We start from the raw sequence: 24,293 nt of genomic DNA on the forward strand, positions 1-24,293 counted from the left end.
ATGTTTGTTTTATGAGGGGAGTAGAAGAAGATCTCCAGAGCTGAAGACACTGCACTATTGTGTGGATCGGAAAGGATGTGGGAAACTGATGATGTCATTTTATGTTGTCTCTGTTATAATGTAAGGTTCTTTGTATTTTTGGTCAGTACTCTCTTGTAATAAACGCTGCTACCTGAATTTAAGACTGGGGCTCTATCCATTCCTATAATAATAATAATAATAATAATAATAATAATAATATGGGTTTTACGATCCCATAGAATGCATTGACAGGGTACTTCATTCTGATTGGGAAATAATACAGAGGAATGTAGTATTCCACTAACAGTGCTCTACTCCCAAGTTCAAAACATAATACTCCTGTTGTCCGGATTCTTTTAAGACTCACTGCAATCTTCCTCTGTTCTTCAGAAATACAATTCATCAAAATAAGACCACTCTGACAGATTCCACTTTTCCCAGCACGTACTTCACCATTTAACACCTCAAATGGGATTCCAACATATGCATCCTTACTCAACAAACGCATCCCAACATGAAGCGATTCATTATCATTTATACACGTATCCGTCCGTTTCCTTTTTGTTCCAGTTTTCAATAATACTGCTGTTCATTCAGAACATTCGTCTTCACCAACTTTGCCCTGCCATTTTTATCCTGAACCAGAATCTTAACCTGGGTTGTGGTTCGTGCACCCCTGCCCTTTAAATATGTCACTCATTGCTTCAAGCCACACCCCAGCACACCTACAGAATGGAGCAAACCTACGTACTTCAGTCTGTTCAAGAACATACAAGAAAGTTTGGGGGAAACGTGTCGTTCAGTACAAACCGTTTCGCAACGTAGCAAACGTTCAAGCAAACTGAACGCACCCCTGGGGTTTCATGGTTGTTGCGTTAGCAGTGGGAGGGAGTCTCGGTGGCTGTGGTGGACTCTGTAGTTGACATAGTGTAGTCGTTCTCTGGCCAATTGAATTCCGCTGGGACAATCATTCTCATCTGTTTTCTTAATTTAATTGCCTTGGCACAGCTGGCATGCATGGATAACGCGTTATCTAAATCGCGTACAATTACACTGAAATGAATTAGGGTGTAACAGGGTGCGGGTTGTGGCTAGATGGTATACAGCTATGATTTTTAAAAGTTGCACGTTCAAACCACGTCAGGGAGAATTTTTGCATTTTAGCTAACCCCAACCCTTTTCCTAACCTTAACCCAATTCTCCTAACCTGCTATGTTAATTATCCTAACCTGCTATGAAAAGTAAATTCTGCCCGTAGTTTTATACCAGGGGTAGGCAATCTTGGTCCTGGAGTGCCACAGGCACTTCATGTTTTTAATTGAGCCGATCTGAAAGATCAGGTGTGTTGAATTTAGGCAATCACTGAACTGATCAATTAGCTCAGTTGGTCATGGTGCCAAGTTGGAACAAAATCCTGTACCTGCAGCACTCCAGGAACAGGGTAACCTACCACTGCTGCATACCATCTAATCAAAACTGTGCGACAGTCAACTGGTTAATTGGACACAAAAATTGGTAAGCCTACTCTGAAAACAATTTAAGTTGTTTTACACATAACACAACTCTTAGCTCCCTCTGTAGATGCCTACTGTACAACATTTGTTTATTGATTTTAATATTTTGAATGAATTTCTTAACACTTTGTTCTAGCTAGATATTTGTGTAGGTAGCTATCAAGTAAACACAATGTTTTGATAACGTTTCTACACCTGAAAGCTAAATGCAGGATGGTTACTTTTCCCACAAATCAATTAATCAAATGTATTTATAAAGTTCTTTTTACATCAGAAGTGCTGTACAGAAACCCAGTCTAAAACCCCAAACAGCAAGCAATGCAGATGTAGAAGCACGGTGGCTAGGAAAAACTCCCTAGACAGGCAGGCACATAGGAAGAAACCTAGAGAGGAACCAAGCTCTGAGGGGTGGCCAGTCCTCTTCTGGCTGTGCCAGGTGGAGATTATAGGAGTACATGACCATTAAGGCCAGATTGTTCTTCAAAATGTTCATAGATGACCAGCAGGGTCAAATAATAATCAGTGGTTGCAACCGGTCAGTACCTCCGAAGTAAATGTCAGTTGGTTTTTCATAGCTGAGTATTCAGAGTTCGACACAGCAGGTGCGGTAGAGAGAGTCGAAAACAGCAGGTCCGGGACAAGGTAGCATGTCCGGTGACGAGGTCAGGATTCCATAGCCTCAGGCAGAACAGTTGAAACTGCAGCAGCATTACTGGGGACAGCCAGTCATCAGGTAGTCGAGAGGCATGATCCTAGGGCTCAGGTACTCAGAGGGAGAGCGCATACTTAAATTCACACAGGACCCCAGATAAGACCGGAGAATTACAACAGATATAAGAATGACCCTAGCCCCCAGGCACATAGACAATTGCAGCATAGACACTGGAGGCTGAGACGGGTGGGTCAGGGGACACTGTGGCACCACCCTGTCTGACGGTATCACCCGGACAGGGCCAACCCAGCAAAATAATGTTAGATTATAAAGGTACTATACAGAACAAATAAATCACAATTCAATCGAGTACAGGTTTAACGGAATGAATAAGAGACAGAATGCGATATGGAATTGTATTGAATAGTTTGGGGTTTGGCCTCATCAGATGCTAATGACAGCATTTTGCTGGGCAGCTGGCATAAAACCCCCGCTAGAGGGTAAGAAGTTTCGATGACTGGCCTTAGGGTAATATAGCTGATGGTGGATGGTTATCACAGCAAGTGAGAGAACATGGGTAAGTTGACATATAAACACATTCCAAGGTTTATACCCATTGGTTGAGAGACAGAGGTGATAATTGCAAAAATGAGCACATAGTTTAAACAGCAAGCGTGCGCACATGGCTAACAGGAAGAGGAGCAGAACGAGAAGCTATGCTGCTGATACGTTTCTATTCCTTCCCACTATGTCCTGTATAATAGGAAAGAGTGAATTATGCTATGCTGCTTGAAGTTAAATGAGCATTCAAACAAGCCTTCCTGATTAAACTTTCATAAATTACATTACAACAATAATACACTTAACTTTTACCCACCCACCTGCTAGGACTAAGCATGCTATTGCTGTCTCTTATTTTGGAATGCATAATGCCAGGCAATATGGTTAGATATTAGGTTCAGAAAGCCCCACGCAACCATTTCATCTCCACGGTTACTGACAACATCAGCAAGTTTAGCTACATGCTGTCTGAACAAGCACAACACTGCGGTGAGTGTATGAATTTGTTTAGGCGTGTGTGTGTAAATGTCTACCTCTGACCTGTCTTTTTCTGAAAAGGAAATAATGGAGGCTGAAGTTGCAGGTGCCCCAAATCAAGGCTGGCATATGGACGGTGATGTCACTACTCTGCCCAGTGAGGGAGAGAAGCAAGTGCGAGACACAGAGACGGGTGGAACAGTTTTTGATATCCTTCAATGTAAAGTTCTGGGCTTAGTTTTAACTTTGATCAATTGAGTGGGTGAGATTAAAGCAGGATGCATGAGATCAATGTCACTAATTGAGACCGAAGTCACAAGAAGACCACAATTTAGTAAAAAATGCAATAAATGGCAACATATTTACACTGTGTATGAATGATCTCATGTCATTCTGAATGAGTTATGTTGACTATTTGTCTATTTTTCAGATGAGTCTTCTAGGTTAGAGCAGGAACCCAATGAAGTCTTTTTGCTCATGGATGACCATGTAAGAGAAATGTACAATTTAAGACAGGTCTTGTTATTTTTCTCCTTCTCTCCCTGACTACTTATTTTCTCTCCCTATGTGTTCTCTCTATAGGGGCTGCAAGATGAATATGTACAGTCTTTTGATTGTCCACCAACTCCCACTTCTGGTTTTCTGGGAGTTCTTAGATATAAGAGGGAGTCCCAGGACCAAGCACCAAACCCAAGGAACATCCTCCCAGAGGTAAAACACCTTACGCACCTGTCTGCTACCACACCCTAGTCTCTAAATCTCTTCATAGTCCACTTTATTAGTTCCATGTGTCAGCCAGGTACTAATGATCAGAATATGGGAGGTCAAAGTATCGCCCCTCAAACCCAGCACTTCTATCTCAGAAGATGTTTTCCACTCAGGGATAGAACTGGCATTGTGATGTTATGAATATAATGTGCAACCCATATGCAATAGAAATTGTGAATAGCACAACTGAAAATAAGAGAGCCGCACACTTTAGCAGCTCAGATGCAAAAATGTAATTACCAACGTTTCAACAGCCATGGCTATAGCCATTCTTGTGACTTTGCCATTGTAATTGTTTGTAAGCTTGTGTAGCCTAATATCATTGGTTAATTATTAAATATGAAAATGTCATACAAAGAACAGCATACAAACAACAAATGGATAGCATACGATCATATTTTAATTTGACTACACAAGCTTACAAACAATTACAATGGCAATTACAATGGCAAAGTCAAAGCTGTTGAAACATTGGTAATTACATTTTTGCATCTGAGCTCCTAGAGTGTGCGGCTCTCTCTTATTTTCAAGTTTACTCCGCTAGCCAGCACCTCGCCTAAAAAGGTGTTTATTTTTCTTCTAGAATAGCACAACTGAGACATTTTTTGAGACTGTGTATAACTCTGTATTATTGTAAGTGATCCATTGTGTGATCATCTTTGATCACACCCCTGTTGTCCTGCCCCAGCCTCTCGTGGACTCTCCAGTGATGTGTGAGTACTGTGGAGAGAAAGCAAGGCCTCCACTTGGACCAACATTTGCAGAGGACCCTGGGGTAAGGCTGAATGTCATGGACGGTATAAAGAGGGGATGGGGAATATTAGTGTGAACAAAGCATGACACATGATTTTTATGATATGCCCCTCCCCACACTCCATTTGCCCCTCCCCACACTCCATTTGCCCCTCCCCACACTCTATATGCATACACACACACACACACTACCCTACTCTATTTCTCTCTTTAATGATCTATCTCACGCACATGCCCTCACACACACACACAGATCTTCTGCTGTGCCCAGTACCAGCAGCTGTGTGACATGCTGGCCCATGAAAGGTGGCTTGCCCTGCAGAGACCTGATCAGGAGGATGACTCGACACTCCCACCTAACAATCAGCCAACCAGAGAGGAGGAGGAGTTGCAGGCCCAGGCCCGGGACAGAGCGGAGCACAGGTATGAGGGGTCATGGATGAAAGGTCAAAATAAGGGACAAATTTGCATCTTATTCTCTGTCTAGGAAATAGGTGACACTAAGGCAGCTTGCTGCCTGAACATGATTGGATCATTGGTTTTCCTTACTAATGGATCATCTGCTATTAGTTTCTTAGTGTCTGACTCTTTATTGTTCTCCACACGTTGGGATTGAGAAGAATAGTCTGCCATCCCATAAGCATAATCAGGTGTGCTTGATTGAGCTTGCCTTGTGTGCTGGATGGGTGGAGTTTGAATTTAGGATGGAAATCCAGCACATCACTAGCAAACTCCACCTCTTCCTCCTCAGAAAGCAGGAGCAAGAGCGAGACCGACTCTACCAGGACACACAGTCAACCCTCCGATCTGCAGATACCTGTGAGTACGCAACAGTTTATAAACACACATTTAAATATGAGTCTGTTTTCTGTGGAAATGGTCAATTAATCACTTTAAGTTCATTCAGGATGTTCATCTTTATATATTTTTTAAAAGCCATATATTTCCATTAACTTTGAACTGATGTAGTTTTAATGTCATTGACCTGCTGTCCTGTTTCATAGACACACGCTTCTCTAGGACCATCAGCTACCAGCTGTCCACCTGTACAGCCAAAGAGGGACAGTGGACTGTTACACAACATCCTGGGATTGAGGAGGACCTGGAAAAAGAAAATGGAGACACCCTTTATGACCATGAGTCATTTGAGTTTGGCATTTCTCCGCATCAGGTACAAATTATTTTTTAACCTTTATTACATTGACTTTGAACCTAACAACATGATGGATGATGCAGCAAGACAAGTGAGAGATTCTGGTGTACAGGTTTGCATGAGGACAGTGCCATCATGTGGTCACCAGTAGAGGTGCATGTGGAGGAAGCCAAGCCAGTAAAAAAAAGCCATATTACAAACTCTGTTGTGATAATTGTGTTTGCTCTATAACCCTTTCGTTCATACGCCACCGCGATATACAATAAGGCCGTGACAACAAAAAGACAAGTCACACAGCAGTATATGCTTGTTTAATCACAAAACCAGAGAGCAACATCTGTCTGGTGAAGTCCACAAAGCAAATGATGCATATGTTAGAAGTTCACCTAGGGGTCATGATTGGGGCTGTACAAATGTTTGATGTATTAGAATAATTGATTATGCTTATGTTGTATTAAGGGGAGGGGTTATAAGACTCCTTAATCCTCATATTTATATGGTCCTAGACTACAGTTTAACGATATATATATTCATTATAAAGGTTTAGAATTGTTCCAGAGTTGTTTTCTAGTTCTCTCTCTTATAAAGAGACACCTCTGAGAAATGTGTGACTGAGACAGAAGTCTGCAGGGGAGTGAAGGAGAAGACTAGTCAGACATTCCATTAAAAATCAACTTTGGGGAGTGGACATTTACTGCTAAGCTTTTAGATAACACTAAAAGCCTTGTTTATATAGCTTTGTAGGCATGGTTTTGGTTTTAGGAGTAAAAGGTACTGACGTAGTAGTGACATCACTAAAGGCTGGACTTCGGTTTTGATTAAATAACATGGGACCTTTTCTTTGATACAGAAGTTACATGTAAACATGCCTGCTATGTTCCTGATGGTCAACTTCTGTCTGCAATTGCATTACATTATTTGAATGATTTAATTAAAGATCTTGTCATAATGCTAATTTCACCAATGAACCAATGATTGACAAGGAAACAGGAACGAACCCTAACACAAACACAGTTATCACTTGAAGCATGGTCAAGCAAGTTTAATGTTTGACAGTTTACTAAACAACTACTGATTGAGAACTACAGGGTTACCGCAATCAGCACAAAGACAACAGACATTGCCTCCGCTATTCCAGCACCAAACATTTTAAAGAACATCAAATCAATAAGGCTATATATGGTTTGTTTAATACATACCATTTTTTAAAATTAAGATACCAAAAACAATTTAGTCCAATGTTTCTAAATATCATCTGGCTGTCCATTGTACTGATTTGTGTGTGTCCATGCTCGCGCAAATAAAACAAAACATATTGACTCGCCCTACTCGTAGACTAGTTGAATGCCAATACCCTGATCCTCCTCTCTTTCATGTTGTCAAAATGGTCTATGGCTCTGTCATACAGTGCACTTTTAGGTTTTGTTATAGGCTACCTAGCTAAAATGTTTGCTAGCCTGATGTCCTTGCATGGGCAACAATGAACCACTAAGTTAGCTAGTTAATTTAGCTAGGTAGCTAGGCTACATTTTGAGCTTCAATCGTCTCAGTCCAGTGGCACAACATATTAATTTATGGTTAGATCAGAATCACCGTCAATCATTGGCCTGTACAGAGAATTAAGTCAAAACCACAAGTCCAAATCCCCATCTCCATCCATGGCTTAGGAAAGGGCTGATTTAGCAAGCTACCTACTGCAGGACATAAACACTCTAGCAGACCAGAAACTGACACCTTTTTCTGAAAATTACATTTGGCAAAGGAAGTGATTTGATTGGTCTGAAGCCCTCCCTTGCGGGCATTTTGTTACACCAGGACAACTCCACAATTGAGCTCAGCTCAATGCTTATTGGCTAATTATTTGTTTTTTTTTTATTGAGGGAGGCCAAATGCTAGTTGGCATCAATCAATCAATCAAATGGCAACATGTTACACTCTTTAGGTCCAGACAGCATTAGATGCATGGTTACCCATACCAAGACAGAGGGGGTGCTATTTCCTTCGCACTGATTTCTCTGGTGAGATTCAGCCACTTGTGAATTGACTGAAAATTAAGGTCAAATATTTTGGGGAAGCCTTGCTTCCCTTGGCATCAATGACTATACGCCACTGGTGGTCACATCTGAAAATACTTATGAATACAGGTTAACTGATCAATGCGTTTTGTATATGGCTTGTGTTGGCAGGATGGGGCACAATTTCTGGAGAAGTATTATGCCGGTGGGAGCAAGTTTCTCAGTCTTCCCAGATGGTTCTGCCCAGGTTTTGTATCCTTTCACAACATAAGTAAACTCATTGTTGGAGATTTTAACTATATGATCATGTAATTTTGTGTTGTCCATCCTTATTATGCCAAACAGCTATCCCTCTGGCTTCTTGGCCCTGGTCATAATCTCTGATGGAAGAGAAAGGGTATGTATTGTACATGATGACCACTCCCTTGGGCAGCCAATCAGAGCCCTATTCCAATCTGATGGCAGGGCCACATGTTACCATGGCAACGGTAATGTCTGGTAAGACGGGGACACTCGCTGTGATTAGTAATTTGTAATAAAAAATGTGTACATATTCAGGAAAATGTCTTGTCCGTAACTTCAGTGTCTGTCCCAGGCTGAGCTTGGACGCGTCAGGAGGTCAGTGTCTGAATGATGCAGGGGCCAGGATCAGAAGGTGGAGATGGAGAGGCCACAGCCAGACGCCCACCCCCCTGCGGCCGCTCTTCCTATCTTTAAACCGCAGCCTGGGGGTGAGGGTCCTGGGACAGGAACACATGTTTGTGTCCTTCCTTTCTGCTGGCCAACAGGCCAAGTTCAGTGTGGGGGCCTGTTTGCAGGTAAGCATACGCCAACTCACTGACAAATGTACTCAGTCCTATACACCTGTCCACACCAACACATATCCTCTTAGATGTATTTGGGGGACTTTGAGCGGTTCTGACTGATATTTTTGTGTACAAAGTGCCCTGTGAATGTTGTAGGGTCCCGTGTCTTATAGTGCAAGAAAGCCCCACCTCTGCCCTCCTCTCCACCGGGGCTGACTTGAAATGTCAGTTTTCAGGCCCGACATTTGCATAGGCAGAGATGTCACATTTTCTGGCCTATCGAGACAAAGGAACGATTTCCTGTGTCTGTGAAACTCACAGCTGGGCTTGCAGTAGAGCGTATGAAACTGTGGAATATAGTGGATGTAACAATACTAGTTTCATCTCGCTGTGATATTTTCAGCCAGATTTAGCTCTCAACACTAAAAAATACAAAATAATTTATTAGAATTGAACTAGGATCACTTTCTCTTCGTCACGGATGGAGGAAATCACTGAGTCCTTAAAACTGAAGTTGTAATGAGTCAACAAACATTTGAATGGTGTGTCTGCATCGCTCAGTGGACATTTAGGAGAAACTGATCTGTTGGCAGTTATGTCAAAGATAAAACAAACAGACAGATTTTTCACTGAATGTAAAAGTTTGAAGCATCCGGTTGGAATTTCCACTCACCACCAAATATGGTGATGAGAGGAAGCCCAGTGGCCAGCAATGGGAGAAGATGGAGCGAGATGGATTTTGTCCAACATTATGCAATTGTTATCATTGATGAAAATGTTGATCTCAATTCAGTTTTCTGTTTCAAAAACTAGAATCTGTTAGTAACAGTTTTGCTGACTTTACCCTTTGCCAAAGTTTTTTAAAATTGTGTGAAGGAGTGCAAGGGCGAATTGCGTAATTCCACAAGCGCATTTCATAGTAGGTGTTCTCTAATGGAAATATGCAAATACATGCTAGAATGCGCCAATGGGATCTCTCTAGATCATGCTTGGCTCTGCCCACCTCCTTTCTTGTTCTGCTCACTATGATTAATTTGCTCCCACTGTGGTTTATCTTGGGTTAGTTATAAAATGTATTTGGTTATATGAAATGGTGCCAATATTGTACGGACCATATTTAATTTACAGTTATGTGAAATCTTAAGTCATTTATAATTAGATTATTACTATATTTAAAACCATGTCAGTCATGTCAAGTGCTAATGCCCTACTTTTGTTGAATAGGGGAAAAAATATGATTTTTCATAATATTTTGCACCAGAAAGGTCTATTTAAGCGGAAATCAACATTTTGCCCAATTATTCAACTAGAAATCTTATAAAATCATTTTTACAAATTATTGTTCTTAACAGCCAGTGGCTCTGGGGATGATTCAGGCTCCAGGTCCATCCATATCCAAGGAGGAGTGTATTCTATTGGCTGGACGGATAAGGGTCCATCAGGTCATTAGGCATCTCCACCACTGCCTGCGCTGCCCCTCCAACCCAAGGCCTCTGAGGGCTGGACTAGCTCCTAGCCTCTCTCTGGCCAAAAGGTTACTGGACTTCAGTTGCTCTCTTCAGCTTGAGGAGCGTGAGAGGGCCTTTGTCCACAGGTGTCTCCAGGATTGCCTGTGATCTCTATACCAAAGCATCATTATGTGGAAACATTGAACATTTCAGCTCATTATGACACCACACAGATTTGACAATAGTGATCCTATTAAATGAATTCCTAATTATATGGATTTGACTTACATCACAGCCTACAGTGCCTTCCGAAAGCTTTCACAACCCTTGACTTTTTCCACAGTTTGTTGTTACACGGTGGGATAAAAAACAAAATTGTCAACTATTTCACAAAATACTCTGTCAAAGTGGAAGAGAAATTCTAACATTTGTATAAAAAAAATAATTTGTCTCCCAGTGTTTGTTTGGGATGCAGACTGAACCAGGTTTTCCGCTACGATTTCCCATGTGCTTAGCTCTATTTTGTTTCTTTTTACCCTAAACAACTCCCAAGTCCTTGCCGATGACAAGCATACTCATAACATGATGCAGCCACCAACATGCCTGAAAATATGAAGAGTGGTACTTAGTGATGTGTTGTGTTGGCTTTGCCCCAAACACAATGCTTTGTATTCAGGATGTGAAGTTAATTTCTTTGCCAACTTTTTAGAAGTTTTACTTTTGTGCCTTATTGCAAACAGGATGCATGTTTTGTAATATTTGTAATCTGTACAGTCTTCCTCTTTCATTCTGTTGTTTTAGGTTAGTGTTGTGGAATATCTTCAATGTTGTTGATCCGTCCTCTGTTTTTCTCCTATCACAGCCTTTCAACTCTAACTGTTTTAAAGTCACCATTGGCCTCATCCTGAAATCCTTGAGCGGTTTCCTTCCTTTCCGTCAACTGAGTTAAGGACACCTGCATTTTTGTGGTGACTGTGTATTGATACGCCATCCACAGTGTAATTAATAATTTCACCATGCTCAATGTGATATTCAATGTCTGCTTTTTTAAAATGATTTATCAGCCAATCGGTAGAACCTCCCTGGTTTTTGTGGTTAAATTTGTGTTTGAAATTCACTGTTTGACTGAGGAACCTTACAGATAATTCTGTGTGGGGTCTAGAGAAGATGTAGTCATTCAAAAATCATGTTAAACACTATTGCAAGTCTCTTTGGATAAAAGCGTCTGCTAAATGGCATTTATTATTATATTATTGCAGTGAATCCATGCAACTTATTATGTGACTTGTTAAGCAAATCTTTACACCCTTCACACCCTAACTTATTTAGACTTGCCATAACAAAGGGGTTGAATACTTATTGACTAAAGACATTTCAGCTTTTCATTTTTAATTAATGATAAATGTATATCAAATACAATTCCACTTTGATATTATGGGGTATTGTGTATAGGCCAGTAACAAATCTCAAGTTAATCCATTTTAAATCCCGCCTGTAACACAACAAAAACTTGGAAAAAGTCTAGGGTGTGAATACTTTCTGAAGGCACTGTACTTGTACAAACTTCCATCCCATTATGACATCACACAACACCCCCATGGTCCTTATTAAACGATCAGCTCATTATGCACTCACACAGCACCACTTGTATCATGTCACATGCAGTGAACACTCAGCTCATTGTGACATCATAGTGCCATGAGACTGTGCCTACTGTGTAATATTGACTGTAATAACTTTTTTATTAGTTGTCTGATACTTTTTAGACCTCTGCAATGTGTAATTGTGAGAAGTCTGATTTAATTTTAAACATGAAATGAGTTATGTGAAATTACTCAATAGTGTCACAATAACTGAACTTAATTTCAATATTAATTTCTGACTTTAAATAGATATTTTTTTTCTTCTTCTAGATTCATGTGTGTATCAAATGTACTACATCAAATAATGTTATTTGTAGCAACATACAATAAACACAGGTTGGTGGAACCTTAATTGGGGAGGACTGGCTTGTGGTAATGGCAGCCATCGTTATGAGCCATCCTCCCCTCAGCAGCTTCCTGTGATAAACACCTATGAGCAGGGTCAATAGTAAAGTCTTGAATTGTGCTATGTTTTAATCATTGTAAGGATGGCTCATAATAATGGCTGGAACTGCGCAAATGGAATGCCATCAAACATATGCAAACCACGTGTTTCATGTATTTGATACCATTCTGCTCCAGCCATTACCGCAAGCCCGTTCTCCCCAATTAAGGTGTCACCAACCTCCTGTGATTGTAACACTAGCGGGGATAGTGGGTTGTACTATGTCTTTCACTGTGGATTAAAGAGTCTGGTGTAATCCAAGATGGGACGGTCTCTTCATTAAGAGTCTCAACCAGAACTGTTCCCGTCCAGATGAGACTCTGCTTAAGCTCTTGCTAAACCCCTTAATCATTTAACCTAATTAGAAAATATGCTCTTGTAGACATGCTTCTCTTTACGAGTCTAGGTAGCATTTTAGACGGTTATCATAGCAATATTCTTCAGGCAGCAATATACTCCTATTAAGTGGCATGTCAAGAAATGGTGGTACACTGAATACAAATATAAACCCAACATGTAAAGTGTTGGTCCCATGTTCCATGAGCTGATATACACCACTGTGCAACAGTTTTAGGCAGGTGTGAAAGAATGATGTAAGGTAACAATGCTTTCAAAAATGAACACGTTAATAGATTGCATTTAGTTCATTGATAAATATAAAGTGAGTGAACAGAAGAAGAAAATCTCATCCATATTTAGTGTGACCACCCTTTGCCTTCAAAACAGCATCAATTCTTCTAGGTTCACTTGCACAAAGTCAGGGTTTTTGTAGGCTTATTGTCAGGTGTAGGATTAAACAATTATACCAAACAGGTGCTAATCATCTTCAATTCAATATGTAGGTTGAAACACAATCATTAACTGAAACAGAAACAGCTGGGTAGGAGGAATAAAACTGGGTGAGGAACAGCCAAGACAGTTTACTTTCAAAAGTCATACACCATGGCAAGACTTAGCACAGCAACAAGACACAGATGTGCTGTCCAAGCTCTTTTGAAGAAGCACAAAGAAACGGGCAACGTTGAGGACCGTAGAAGCAGTTGTCGGCCAAGAAAACTTACAGCAGCAGATGAGACACATCATGCTTACTTCTCTTCACAATCTGAAGATGTCCAGCAGTGCCATCAGCTCAGAATTGGCAGAAAACAGTGGGACCCTGGTACACCCATCTACTGTCCGGAGAAGTCTGGTCAGAAGTAGCCTTCATGGAAGACTTACGGCCAAAAAGCCATACCTCCCACGTGGAAACAAGGCCAAGCGAGTCACCTATGCACGAAAAACACAGGAACTGGGGTGCAGAAAAATGGCAGCAGGTGCTCTGGACTGATGAGTCAAAAGGTGAAATATTTGGCTGTGGCAGAAGGCAGTTTGTTCGCTGGAGGGCTGGAGAGCGGTACACGAATGAGTGTCTGCAGGCAACAGTAAAGCATAGTGGAGGTTCCTTGCAAGTTCGAGGCTCCATTTCGGCAAATGGAGTTGGGAATTTGGTCAGAATTAATGGTCTCCTCAATGCTGAGAAGTACAAGCAGATAATTATCCATTGTGCAATATACCATCAGGGAGGCGTCTGATTGGCACAAAATGTATTCTGCAGCATGACAACGACCCCAAACAGTTCTTAATGACTTTCGCTGTATCTTCAGCGTAAAGAAGAACAAGGAGTCCTGGAAGTGATGGTATGGCCCCCACAGAGCGATGGTATGACCATGAACCCAAAGGTCATTATGACAGAGCTCCAGAGTTTCTCTGCGGTCAACCATCTCTGCAGCACTCCACCAATCAGGCCTTAATGGTAGAATGGCCTGAATGCAGAGCGTCACGTCTGTAGGAAACCTGGGACCATCCCTACGGTGAAGCATGGTGGTGGCATCATCGAGCTGTGGAAATGTTTTCAGTGGCAGGGACTGGGAGACCAGTCAGGATTGAGGGAAAGATGAATGGAGAAAAGTACAGAGAGATCCTTGATGAAAACCTGCTACAGAGTGCTCAGGTCCTCAGACTAGGGCTCAAGGTTCACCTTCCAACAGGACAACGACCCTAAGCACACAGCCAAGACAACACTGGACAAGTCTCTAAATGTCCTTGAGTGGCCCAGCCAAAGCCCAGACTTGAACCTGATCGAACATCTATGGAGAGACCTGAAAATAGATGTGCAGAGATGGTCCCCATCCAACCTGACAGAGCTTGAGAGGATCTGCAGAGAAGAAAGGGAGAAACCCAAATGCAGGTGTGGCAAGCTTGTAGCGTCATACCCAAGAAGACTCGAGGCTGTAATCGCTGCCAAAGGTGCTTCAACAAAGTACTTAGTAAAGGGTCTGAATACTTATGTAAATGTGATATTTCAGTTTTATTATATATATTTTTTGTTGCAAAAATGTCTAAAAACCTGTTTTTGCTTTGTCATTATGGGGTATTATATGTAGATTGATGAGAATAATAGAAAATCCATTTTAGAATAAGGCTGTAACGTAACAAAATGTGGAAAAAGTGAAGGGGTCTGAATACTTTTCAAATGCACTGTAAAGAAGCCGATAAAACAGAATAATCATTACACAGGTGCACCTTGTGCTGGGGAGAATAAAAATACTCAAATGTGAATTTTTCATACACAACACAATGCTGCAGTTTCGAGGGAGTGTGCAATTGGCATGCTGACTGCAGGAATGTCCACCTGAGCTGTTGCCAGATAATTTAATGTAAATTTCTTTACCATAAGCCGGCTTCGAAGTCATTTTAGATAATTTGGCAGTATGTCCAACCGGTCTTGTGGTCATGCGATTTGCTGATGTCAACGTTGTGAACAAAGTGCCCCATGGTGGGGTTATGGTTAGGCAGGCATAAGCTATGGACAAAAGTGCTTTTTATCAATGGCAATTTGAATGCACAGAGATACCGTGGCGAGATCCTGAGGCCCATTTTCATGCCATTCATCTGCCGTCATCACCTCATGTTTCAGCATGATAATGCACGGCCCCATGTCGCAGGGATCTGTACACAATTCCTGGAAGCTGAAAATGTCCCAATTCTTCCATTGCCTTCATACTCACCAGAAGTGTCACCCAATGAGTATGTTTGGGATGCTCTGGATTGACGTGTATGGCCGTGTGTTCCAGTTCCCGCCAATATCCAGCACTTCGCACAACATTCCACAGGCCACAATCAACAGCCTGATCAACTCTATACGAAGGAGATGTGTCACACTGCATGAGGCTAATGGTGGTCACACCAGATACTGACTGGTTTTCTGATCCTGATTTTTCTTTAAGGTATCTGACCAACAGATATGTATTCCCAGTCGTGCGAAATCTATAGATTAGGTCCTAATGAATTTATTTCAGTTGACTGATTTCCTTATATGAAGTGTAACTCTGTAAAATCTTTTAAATTATTGCATGTTGCATTCATATTTTGTTTCAGTATTGATAGCTTTTGGTGTGAAGAAGAATGATTGGAAGGGGCATCTTACCATGCAACACACTTAGTTATTTCGTTTAGACTATTTACATTGTTAATAGCTGAACAGTACAGAAGCTTCAGTTGTGGAACACTCTAACGGAATTCTCTCATTAAAGGGATTTGTTAAGTGTGGCTTTCCACGCATTTCTAGGAATTGACTCCTGACGTCTCCGCATAAAGCCGGGTGTACACTACAGGACATGGGCCAGGACTTAGCTGCTCAGATACATTTTTGAGATTCGAGATAAAATCCCCATGTGGTTCACCGACGCTCGTTTAATTTGAGCGGGTCAAAGACGCATCCTGAAGAACTCTAAGTCCTTGTGATAGAGTACAATTACTGCTGCCTAGAACCCATAGTTTTTCCTGGTCAAGTCACATGGTCAGAAAGAATCCAGGGGCCCGAACTGAAAGTGTTACTGCAAAGATTATTCCAGCCATTTCAACTGTCAGTGATTAGCTAGGAAATCATTTTATTAGATGGTATTGGAACATTGCCAATGGTGTGTTAAGAGTAGGCTGTTCCACAAAACAGGCCTTGCAATGTACTGCATTAGATTAGAAATCTATTAGAAATCTAATGCTCAGAACCTTTGAGCTAGAGCAGAAGGAGTCGTTAGAGATGGCTGAGGGACTAAAACCAGAGAGCCCTGGGTCTGTCTGGATGTTGATACATTATCCTCACGTATGGGGACACCTGCTCATTGAATATCTCATTCCAAAATCATGGGCATTAATATGGAGTTGGTCCCCCCTTTTCTGCTATAACAGCCTCCACTCTTCTGGGAAGGCTTTCTACTAGATGTTAAAACGATGCTTTGGAGACTTGCTTCCATTCAGAGCATTAGTGAGGTTGAGGTGAGGGCTCTATGCAGGCCAGTCAATTTCTTCCACACCAATCTCAACAAACCACTTCTGTATGGAACTCGCTTCATGTACAGGGACATTGTCATGCTGAAACAGGAAAAGGACTTCCCCAAACTGTTGCCACAAAGTTGGAAGCACAGAATCATCTACAATGTCATTCTAAACTGACTTGTTGGAAAGTTGGCATCCTATGATGGTGCCACGTTGAAAGTCACTGAGCTCTTCAGTAAGGCCATTCTACTGCCAATGTTTGTCTGTGGAGATTGCATGGCAGTGTGCTCTATTTTATACACCTGTCAGTAACGGGTTTGGCTGAAATAGCCGATCCACTAATTTGAAGGGGTATCCACATACTTTTGTATATATAGTATATGTACATATAACTAGGAATAAAGTGACTAGACTACAGGAAAGATACACAGTAGTTACAGTGTATGAGATGAGTCAAAAAAGTTTGTATATACTTTTATACACTACCGTTCAAAAGTTTGGGGTCACTTAGAAATGTTCTTGTTATTGAAAGAAAAGTCCATTAAAATAACATAAAATTGATCAGAAATGCAGTGTATACATTAATGTTGTAAATGACTGTTGTAGCTGGAAACAGCTGATTATTAATGGAACATATGGAATTTAATATAATGGAATATATAATAATCATTTACAACATTAAAAATGTCAACATTGTGTTTCTGATCAATTTTATGTTATTTTAATGGACAAAGAATATGTGCTTTTCTCTCAAACTTTTGAACGGTAGTTTATATTGTGTACCTTGAATATAATTTATATCCATTGTAGTCCTCCATAAGTACTGAAGGGTGCAAATTCTAAATCAATACATTTCCAATACACATTACATCTGCGATGTTTTCGGTCTCCTGCATTTACAAAGAACTTTAGGATGAAACTGTGATCCTGTTTCTTACAAAAATGTATCCCTTCCTGGATCTATCTGTGCACGTAACCTTTGAAAAACAGCTGGTGTGGTTTTTCTCTTGACCTCATCCGCCTAGTCACTTTAGAAAATAATTGACTTATTGTCATACCAACAACTGAAACCAGTTGACCTTGTCCGAGCTCACCCAACTCTTCCACCATTAGACAGACAAATGATTAATCTTCTTAGCTACACTTCCAGCTATGCAAAGAAATATACAAATTACAATCATTCTGAAATGCTATTTTAAATGTTATTCAAATGCTCATGATCAGATGATGTAAAATGTTTTCCGTGTAGTTCACTAACAATGGTTATAATATAAATAATGGCTCAAAAGCAAAACGTCATGACTATGAGGCGTGTGAGTTAAGTTTGGGCAAGCAAATTTTCACCATAAAAATGCACCTTCATAATAAAGCATTCCATATGCATCATCGCATTTGCACTTATGCAAGCCTACTATTCGTAATGTGATGAGTAGATTGTATTGTCATAATTTAGGCAAATAATATAACTCAATACCTGTTGGATGTAATGCTGAGCATGTATAGCGTACAGTAGGCTTCGGACAGGGCAACTGGCGGCCCTCGGAATAGTAGAATGCACAAGGAGCAATTTCGAAATTTGGTTTTACATCAGCATTTTTTGGGGGGGATTGCTAAATTAATTTAGTGGTCAACTTGTCATGGTCAAATTACCAGCCACTGTTGTTTGGTTAGTCTCATTCATATATTAAACCGCAAGCATTTCTCTCCTCCCTATGGCAAAAATATATATATTATTGCAGGGAATTAATTGTAAAACAGCTAATCTTCCTCTCTGCCCCACAGCAAAATGTGTAGAATTGGAGGAAATTAACTCTTAAACGTTTTATTTTACTCACGCTGCTGTCAAGATGTCCACTAGCTCAATTAAGTTGATAATTGTTATAGTCAGATTAGTCTTTTCATTGTTTTCTCCTGACAGCAATAAAGGTTTTCTTCGGTTGTATTTTGAAACATTGTGAAATTCCTGGCTGGGCCTTTGCTTTTCAATGACAGTCACAACTAAACAATCATGCATTTGGTGTATGCCGTGTGCTGCCTTTCCTTCCGACTGCAGGCAATGCTTATGACCCGCTATGGGCAAATCATACTTTAGTAGCCCATTTGAAATGATTTTATTTATTTCTGTATAGACAGGAAAAGGCTAATTAGGCTATATCATTTTGGCCTTATGGACACCGCTGATTATGGTCATGCCTAACTCACATGGATTAAAGACCTGTGATCTGGAAGGGGGGGGGGGGTAAATCTATATTAATCTCTAATATCTGACCATTCACATCAATATTTTTGCACTTAAATTGATCCATGTGAGCATAAGAGACCAAACGGAATGTTTATTGCAACAAGATGAATGATCTGCAGTAGTAATAGTACAAGAAAATGGCTGTTGCGGTTGCCATAGATCCCAAGCCAGCATCAGGGGCGGGGCGTCAAAGGGGCGTGGTGAGGAGCAATGGGGACATCCAGTCTGAGCTAGCAGTCTTCCTGCCTTCAGCGCAGACCTTCATTAACATCACCTCACAGTCCATTGAGAAACCCACCTCAAACCTGCAGAGGAAAGAGACAAAAGTGAGTACATCAAGCGCATCCAAAAGTCCTTGAAGTTCTGTCAAAAAATGACGCCCTAACTTTTGATGGAAGGTTGAGTAGGTTCAGTATTCCTAAACTGACAACTATGGTCAAGTGAATAGAACATTTAAGCACACAAACACCATACCACATTGTAAATAAGTCTGAGATATTGTGTGTGTGTGAGAGATGGTGGTTCTTTCCACTGTGCAGACTGAGGTGGATAGAAGACGTGGAGGAGGGTTCCGTACGTGGAGGGGTCTATGGCTCCATCCGGGGGGGATGAGACAGGGTTAGGAGCGGTGGTGGGGGAGTGTGTCCATGGGTACATTCATCTTCATCTCGTTCTCCAGGATCTGGACCAGCTGCTGCATGGAGGGCAGGTGACCTGACTCCAGCTTGGACCACACTGGCACATCTGCCCAGGTAGGTACAAAGACATCAACTCTCTGCACTCTTTTCTGTGTGATGTTTTACAATGATGAAAGGTCCGTGGAGGATTTGTGAATACTCATGCAAACAAGTAATGTGGCAAAGTGAGCCTTACCGTTTAATGTGATTTCAAACGCTCCTGTTGACATACACTGGTTTTCAATCATGTTGCTGAAGAAGAACACCATCATGCAGGCATAAATCTGAAAGAGACACAAACAGAAACTCATTATCAACACCAATCGATGAGTGTTTTCCCATGGATTACATCTTCTCTGGTGTCTAACATGACACGTAGATAAATGATGTCTCCACATCAGGATTTGAGATTACTGGGGCAAAGTTCACTGGTTGTCAATTTGAGTTAGAAAGTTTGTATGTAACATGTATAGAAGTATAGATAATCTCAAATTGTTCCATAGCCTGTGTACCCCAGCTCAAGGATAAAACAGCAACATGTTGTAGCGGTAGGCAGAGGAACACACAAGAGTAATATAGTGCTCCCGTGTTACTGCTTACATAACCCAAGTACATTCTTATTTGCCCACAGTGTGTTTTGCATATATTGTAAGCACCAAAACTATTGGGACTGTTGTTTCGGCTCTGTACTCCAGCGCTTTGGAATTGAAATGATATAATGACAATGAGGTTAAAGCTTTCATTTGAGGGTATTTTCATCCATATCAGGTGAACCCCCCATTTTAGGGTACCAAAAGTATTGGGTAAAATTCACTTATGTATTAAAGTAGTAAAAAGGTTATTATTTTCATCCCATATTCCTAGAACGCAATGATTACATCAAGATTGTTATTCTATGAACGTGTTAGATGCATTTGCTGTTTGTTTTGGTTGTGTTTCAGATTATTTTGTGCCCAATAGAAATGTCATTTTGGAGTAAATTTAATTGTAAATAAGAATAGAATGTTTTCAAAACACTTCTCCAATAATGTGGATGCTACCATGATTACAGATAATCCTGAATGAATCATGAATAATTAGTGAGAATGTTAATCATAAATATCACAACCCCCCCCCCCCCAAAAAAAAAAAAATTATACCCACCCCTGGTGAGAGGTTAGCATGTCTTGGGGGGAGGATATTTGTGCGTCTAACTTTCTCGCTCTACTGTTGGAGCTCACTGTATATATGGATGGGATTTCAATACTGCGTGCACTCTACTTCAGCGCCACTGGCTCATGTTACCGTGGAGATCCAGGTTCATAGCCAGGTAAAACAACAAACAGTTGTTATGAACTCCCATGGGTAAGGTATGAGAGTGTGTGTGTCTCTCAGTAGGCACTACTCAGTAGTGACTTGCCTATGACTACTCTTACATTTTCAATGTATCTCTTAAGGACTGAGTTAAATAAACACATATCAACATGGCTATACTTAAACTGCAGAGTATTGTTATACAATAACATACGGTATGCCTGTGATGCTAACACCAAGTGTCATGTAGTATTTTTTTACCTAAGAGAGTCTCACCTTATTCTCCTGTCCCCAGACCCAGATGCCTGGGGCTTGCATACGGCAGAGTGCAAAAGGGTCCTTGCCGATGATGATCAGTCCGATCAGTGCCAGCTTGAACATGGACAGGAAGGAAGCAACATGTCTGAGGACAGCAAACAAGATGTCAACTTCCAGAGAGAGGGTAGAACACAGTGGCAGATATCAAGGTGTAAATCGTCAACAAAGAAAAGGGTTTTGCACCCGGCAGTATGTAGTGTGTTAGCCATTAGGCCCAGAACAAATGAAGACCTGAGGGTCAATTTGTTGTTAACAACCACACATGGAAGAATACATTGCAATACGCTTCAAATTTAAGTGTCAAGTGTTTCCATGGTATGGTGGCACACAGTGTAACCAGTTCTTTTGATATACACTAGATGTCTGATAGGGAGCGCTGTGTTGAAGCCACTGTACCTCCATCTTAGCACTCCTATAGAAATTAATTCATTAATGTTTACATTATTATAGACAACTCAATGCATATTGTAATGACATTATGAATTATTACATTGTAAGCTAAACATAAAAATAAAAGGTAAAAACATGTCAATTAAAGTAAAATTTTTTGAGATGACTAATGTAATGGTCCCCACAACAACACAAATATATAAATACATGTAATTTTGTTCTTGAAACATTGAACTAAAATACTGTAGAATTCCATTCATTCCTATGGAGGACTGCTCCTACTGGGGAGTGCCAATATGGCCGACCGGTGGCTTCAAAGCCTCTCAATGGCCAATACATAACATCAGCAATCCAGGGTTTATATACATCATTGAGTGTAATTTACCGGTAGAGGGGTAGAGGAAGGTAGTTCTCTCCCTCAATGCGGATGTCTGGGTACCGCTGGTACAAGACCTGCATGTACTCCTCAAACACCCTCTTGTACCCTCAGGAGATGCTGAGAGAGAGTCAAACAGGGCCAGAGTCAGGGGAACAGACAGTGGGGCACTCAGAATAACACACAGTCCTCAGAGGCAAGACTAGATACACTTGGTCACAGCCAAACATATACACAAACTAAAGTAATCTTTGATTGGTTGTTGCGACTTCCATGCTAATACTGGTGTTGCCAGTAAAGCATGTGGTGACATTTCATTGTATGGCACACGGTTACTCTATTGCACAAATGCATCATTAAACTACTGAACATAACAATTTCACATTCCAAACACAAATCTCCCTTGGTTTGAGTTAATACCATGCTCTTGATATGGTATAAATGAATCCAACAGTTATTGCCTACAAGGGTATGCAAATCACAGGATTAACGATTTGACAGTGGGAGTAGCTAACTAGATGTTTTTTCAAACTCTCACCTACAGATGATTAATTAACAACAGACAAAACACGGTTGTCATTTAGCTACATAAACATGTGGATGTTGTTAGCTAACCAAAAATACTGCGCTGAATAAGGTTATTTGACTGCACCCACCCAACTTTCTGAGCAGAAATAGTTAGCTAGTTACCTAATAGGATTTAACTAACTACAGTAGCTTTGCACTGCCGTAGCTAATTCGTTAGCTCGTTACTCCTAGCTAAATAATTAATTCAAGAAAAATAGGTTAGATAATGTTTTGAACAAAAATATGGGACGCTACACCAGTTTGACAGTCAATTCGATTACATGGAAATTATAACGATTCTTGTTCCGAGACAGGAAATGCAAATTCGGTTTAGACACATACAGGCAAGTAGCTAATGCTAACTGAACAACAGAGGTCTACTCAAAATGTATTGTACTCCTTTACCAGATTTGGAATTTAAGAAGTGGCCCTGTTGCAAATTGCATCTTCATCTTCTTAATGCCGCTGTTATCATCCGACGCAGCACAATACAAGGAGAGAACTCCTAGAAATATGATCGAAAAAGGTAGCCACCTCTCCGCCATTCTGCTACGATTTCTTCACTACTGCAATCAATCCGGTGCTCCCGTCCCCCACTCTGCTCTGTGAAACTATTGCCAGGTTCACGTTCTAGACGGAATTCGGAAATACTTACATTTCCGACCTGCTAACTGATTGAACGCGGCACGTAATATAACTGCAACCAGTTAGCAAGTCAGACATGTCAGAGTTCCGACTAGTATGAACGCAGCATATTGCCCGAGAAATTGAGTTATAAGTGAAACGTCACAGTTCAGTGAAAAATTAAGCACATGTTTAATAAATTATGTGATTTTTCTGAGTATGAATATACATGACAGTACACCTTCAAAGACACTTACAAAAAACACGTTAACTAGCCAATGTTAAGGCTCCTGAGTGTCGCAGCGGTCTAAGGCACTGCATCTCGGTGCTCGAGGCTTCACCCATTTTCACCTACCTCATCCCCACACTGTTTTTATTTATTTACTTTTTTGCTCTTTTGCACACCAATATCTCTACCTGTACATGACCATCTGATCATTTATCACTCCAGTGTTAATCTGCAAAATTGTAATTATTCGCCTACCTCCTCATGCCTTTTGCACACATTGTATATAGATAGACTCTCCCTTTTTTTCTACTGTGTTATTGACTTGTTAATTGTTTACTCCATGTGTAACTGTGTTGTCTGTTCACACTGCTTTATCTTGGCCAGGTCGCAGTTGCAAATGAGAATTTGTTCTCAACTAGCCTACCTGGTTAAATAAAGGTGAAATAAAAAATAAAAAACTATAGACCATGGTTCGATCACGGGCTGTATCACAACTGGTCGTGATCGGGAGTCCCATTGGGCGGCGCACAATTGGTCCAGCGTCGTCCAGGTTAGGGGGTAGACCTTATTTTTAAATAATATTTTTTTTCTTAACTGACATGCCTAGTTAAATAAAGGTTAAATAAAAAAGAGCGTTGCTCAACCAGAGAAAGCCTGTTTAGAATGTTGTATACTTTACCCTTTGCAAAAGTTTTTTAAAATGCCGTTGTTTACTCAGAGTAGGCGTTCCTTAACAGAAATATATTAGCACACGCCAATGGGATCTCGCTAGCTTTTGCGTGTTCTGCCCCTATGACTCATTTGCAGCCAATTGAAATGACAAGCTGTGGTCTATCTTGGTTTAGTTATAAAACTCTTTGGCATAGGTAAATAGATACACGTCATCATTAAAGACCGCATCACAAGAACATACGCTTTAAAATTGATGCGCAACGAGCGTTCAATGAGTAGGTGACCGTTTACCTGTACAATTGAATTATCAACAACCAAAAATATGTCAATTGTAA

General features: G+C 40.7%; 1 protein-coding gene and 1 pseudogene across 8 annotated transcripts; one reads left to right on the forward strand and one right to left on the reverse strand.

Annotated features, from left to right (window-relative positions):
* The first annotated feature begins 1,099 nt into the window (after window positions 1-1,099).
* LOC124041988 (glutamate-rich protein 6-like) lies at window positions 1,100-12,618 on the forward strand. Of its 7 annotated transcripts, none has more exons than XR_006840027.1 (11): window positions 1,100-1,536; window positions 3,307-3,445; window positions 3,656-3,714; window positions 3,808-3,936; window positions 4,682-4,768; window positions 5,000-5,169; window positions 5,498-5,565; window positions 5,751-5,917; window positions 8,086-8,161; window positions 8,260-8,412; window positions 8,510-8,652. XR_006840027.1 is itself a non-coding variant. In XM_046360218.1 (11 exons), exons 2-10 carry the CDS (start codon window positions 3,313-3,315, stop codon window positions 8,289-8,291), a joined length of 921 nt encoding a protein of 306 aa, XP_046216174.1. In that variant the 5' UTR covers window positions 1,100-1,536; window positions 3,307-3,312; the 3' UTR covers window positions 8,292-8,311; window positions 8,510-8,648. The 7 variants fall into 7 exon arrangements, 4 of the variants coding, with proteins under 4 accessions (XP_046216174.1, XP_046216173.1, XP_046216172.1 ...); XM_046360218.1 differs by having other exon boundaries at window positions 8,260-8,311; window positions 8,510-8,648; XM_046360217.1 differs by having other exon boundaries at window positions 1,101-1,536; window positions 8,086-8,166; window positions 8,260-8,311; window positions 8,510-8,648.
* Window positions 12,619-18,883: 6,265 nt separating this feature from the next.
* On the reverse strand, window positions 18,884-23,045 carry LOC124041989 (annotated as a pseudogene). Its single transcript, XR_006840029.1, has 6 exons — window positions 22,839-23,045; window positions 21,876-21,986; window positions 21,059-21,185; window positions 19,686-19,773; window positions 19,390-19,556; window positions 18,884-19,117 (listed from the first exon to the last, which is right to left on the reverse strand). The product of XR_006840029.1 is annotated as a thioredoxin reductase-like selenoprotein T1a (transcript).
* Between the last annotated feature and the right edge of the window lie 1,248 nt (window positions 23,046-24,293).

The sequence above is a fragment of the Oncorhynchus gorbuscha genome, linkage group LG08, assembly GCF_021184085.1.
Source record: "Oncorhynchus gorbuscha isolate QuinsamMale2020 ecotype Even-year linkage group LG08, OgorEven_v1.0, whole genome shotgun sequence".
NCBI classification, from domain to species: domain Eukaryota; kingdom Metazoa; phylum Chordata; class Actinopteri; order Salmoniformes; family Salmonidae; genus Oncorhynchus; species Oncorhynchus gorbuscha.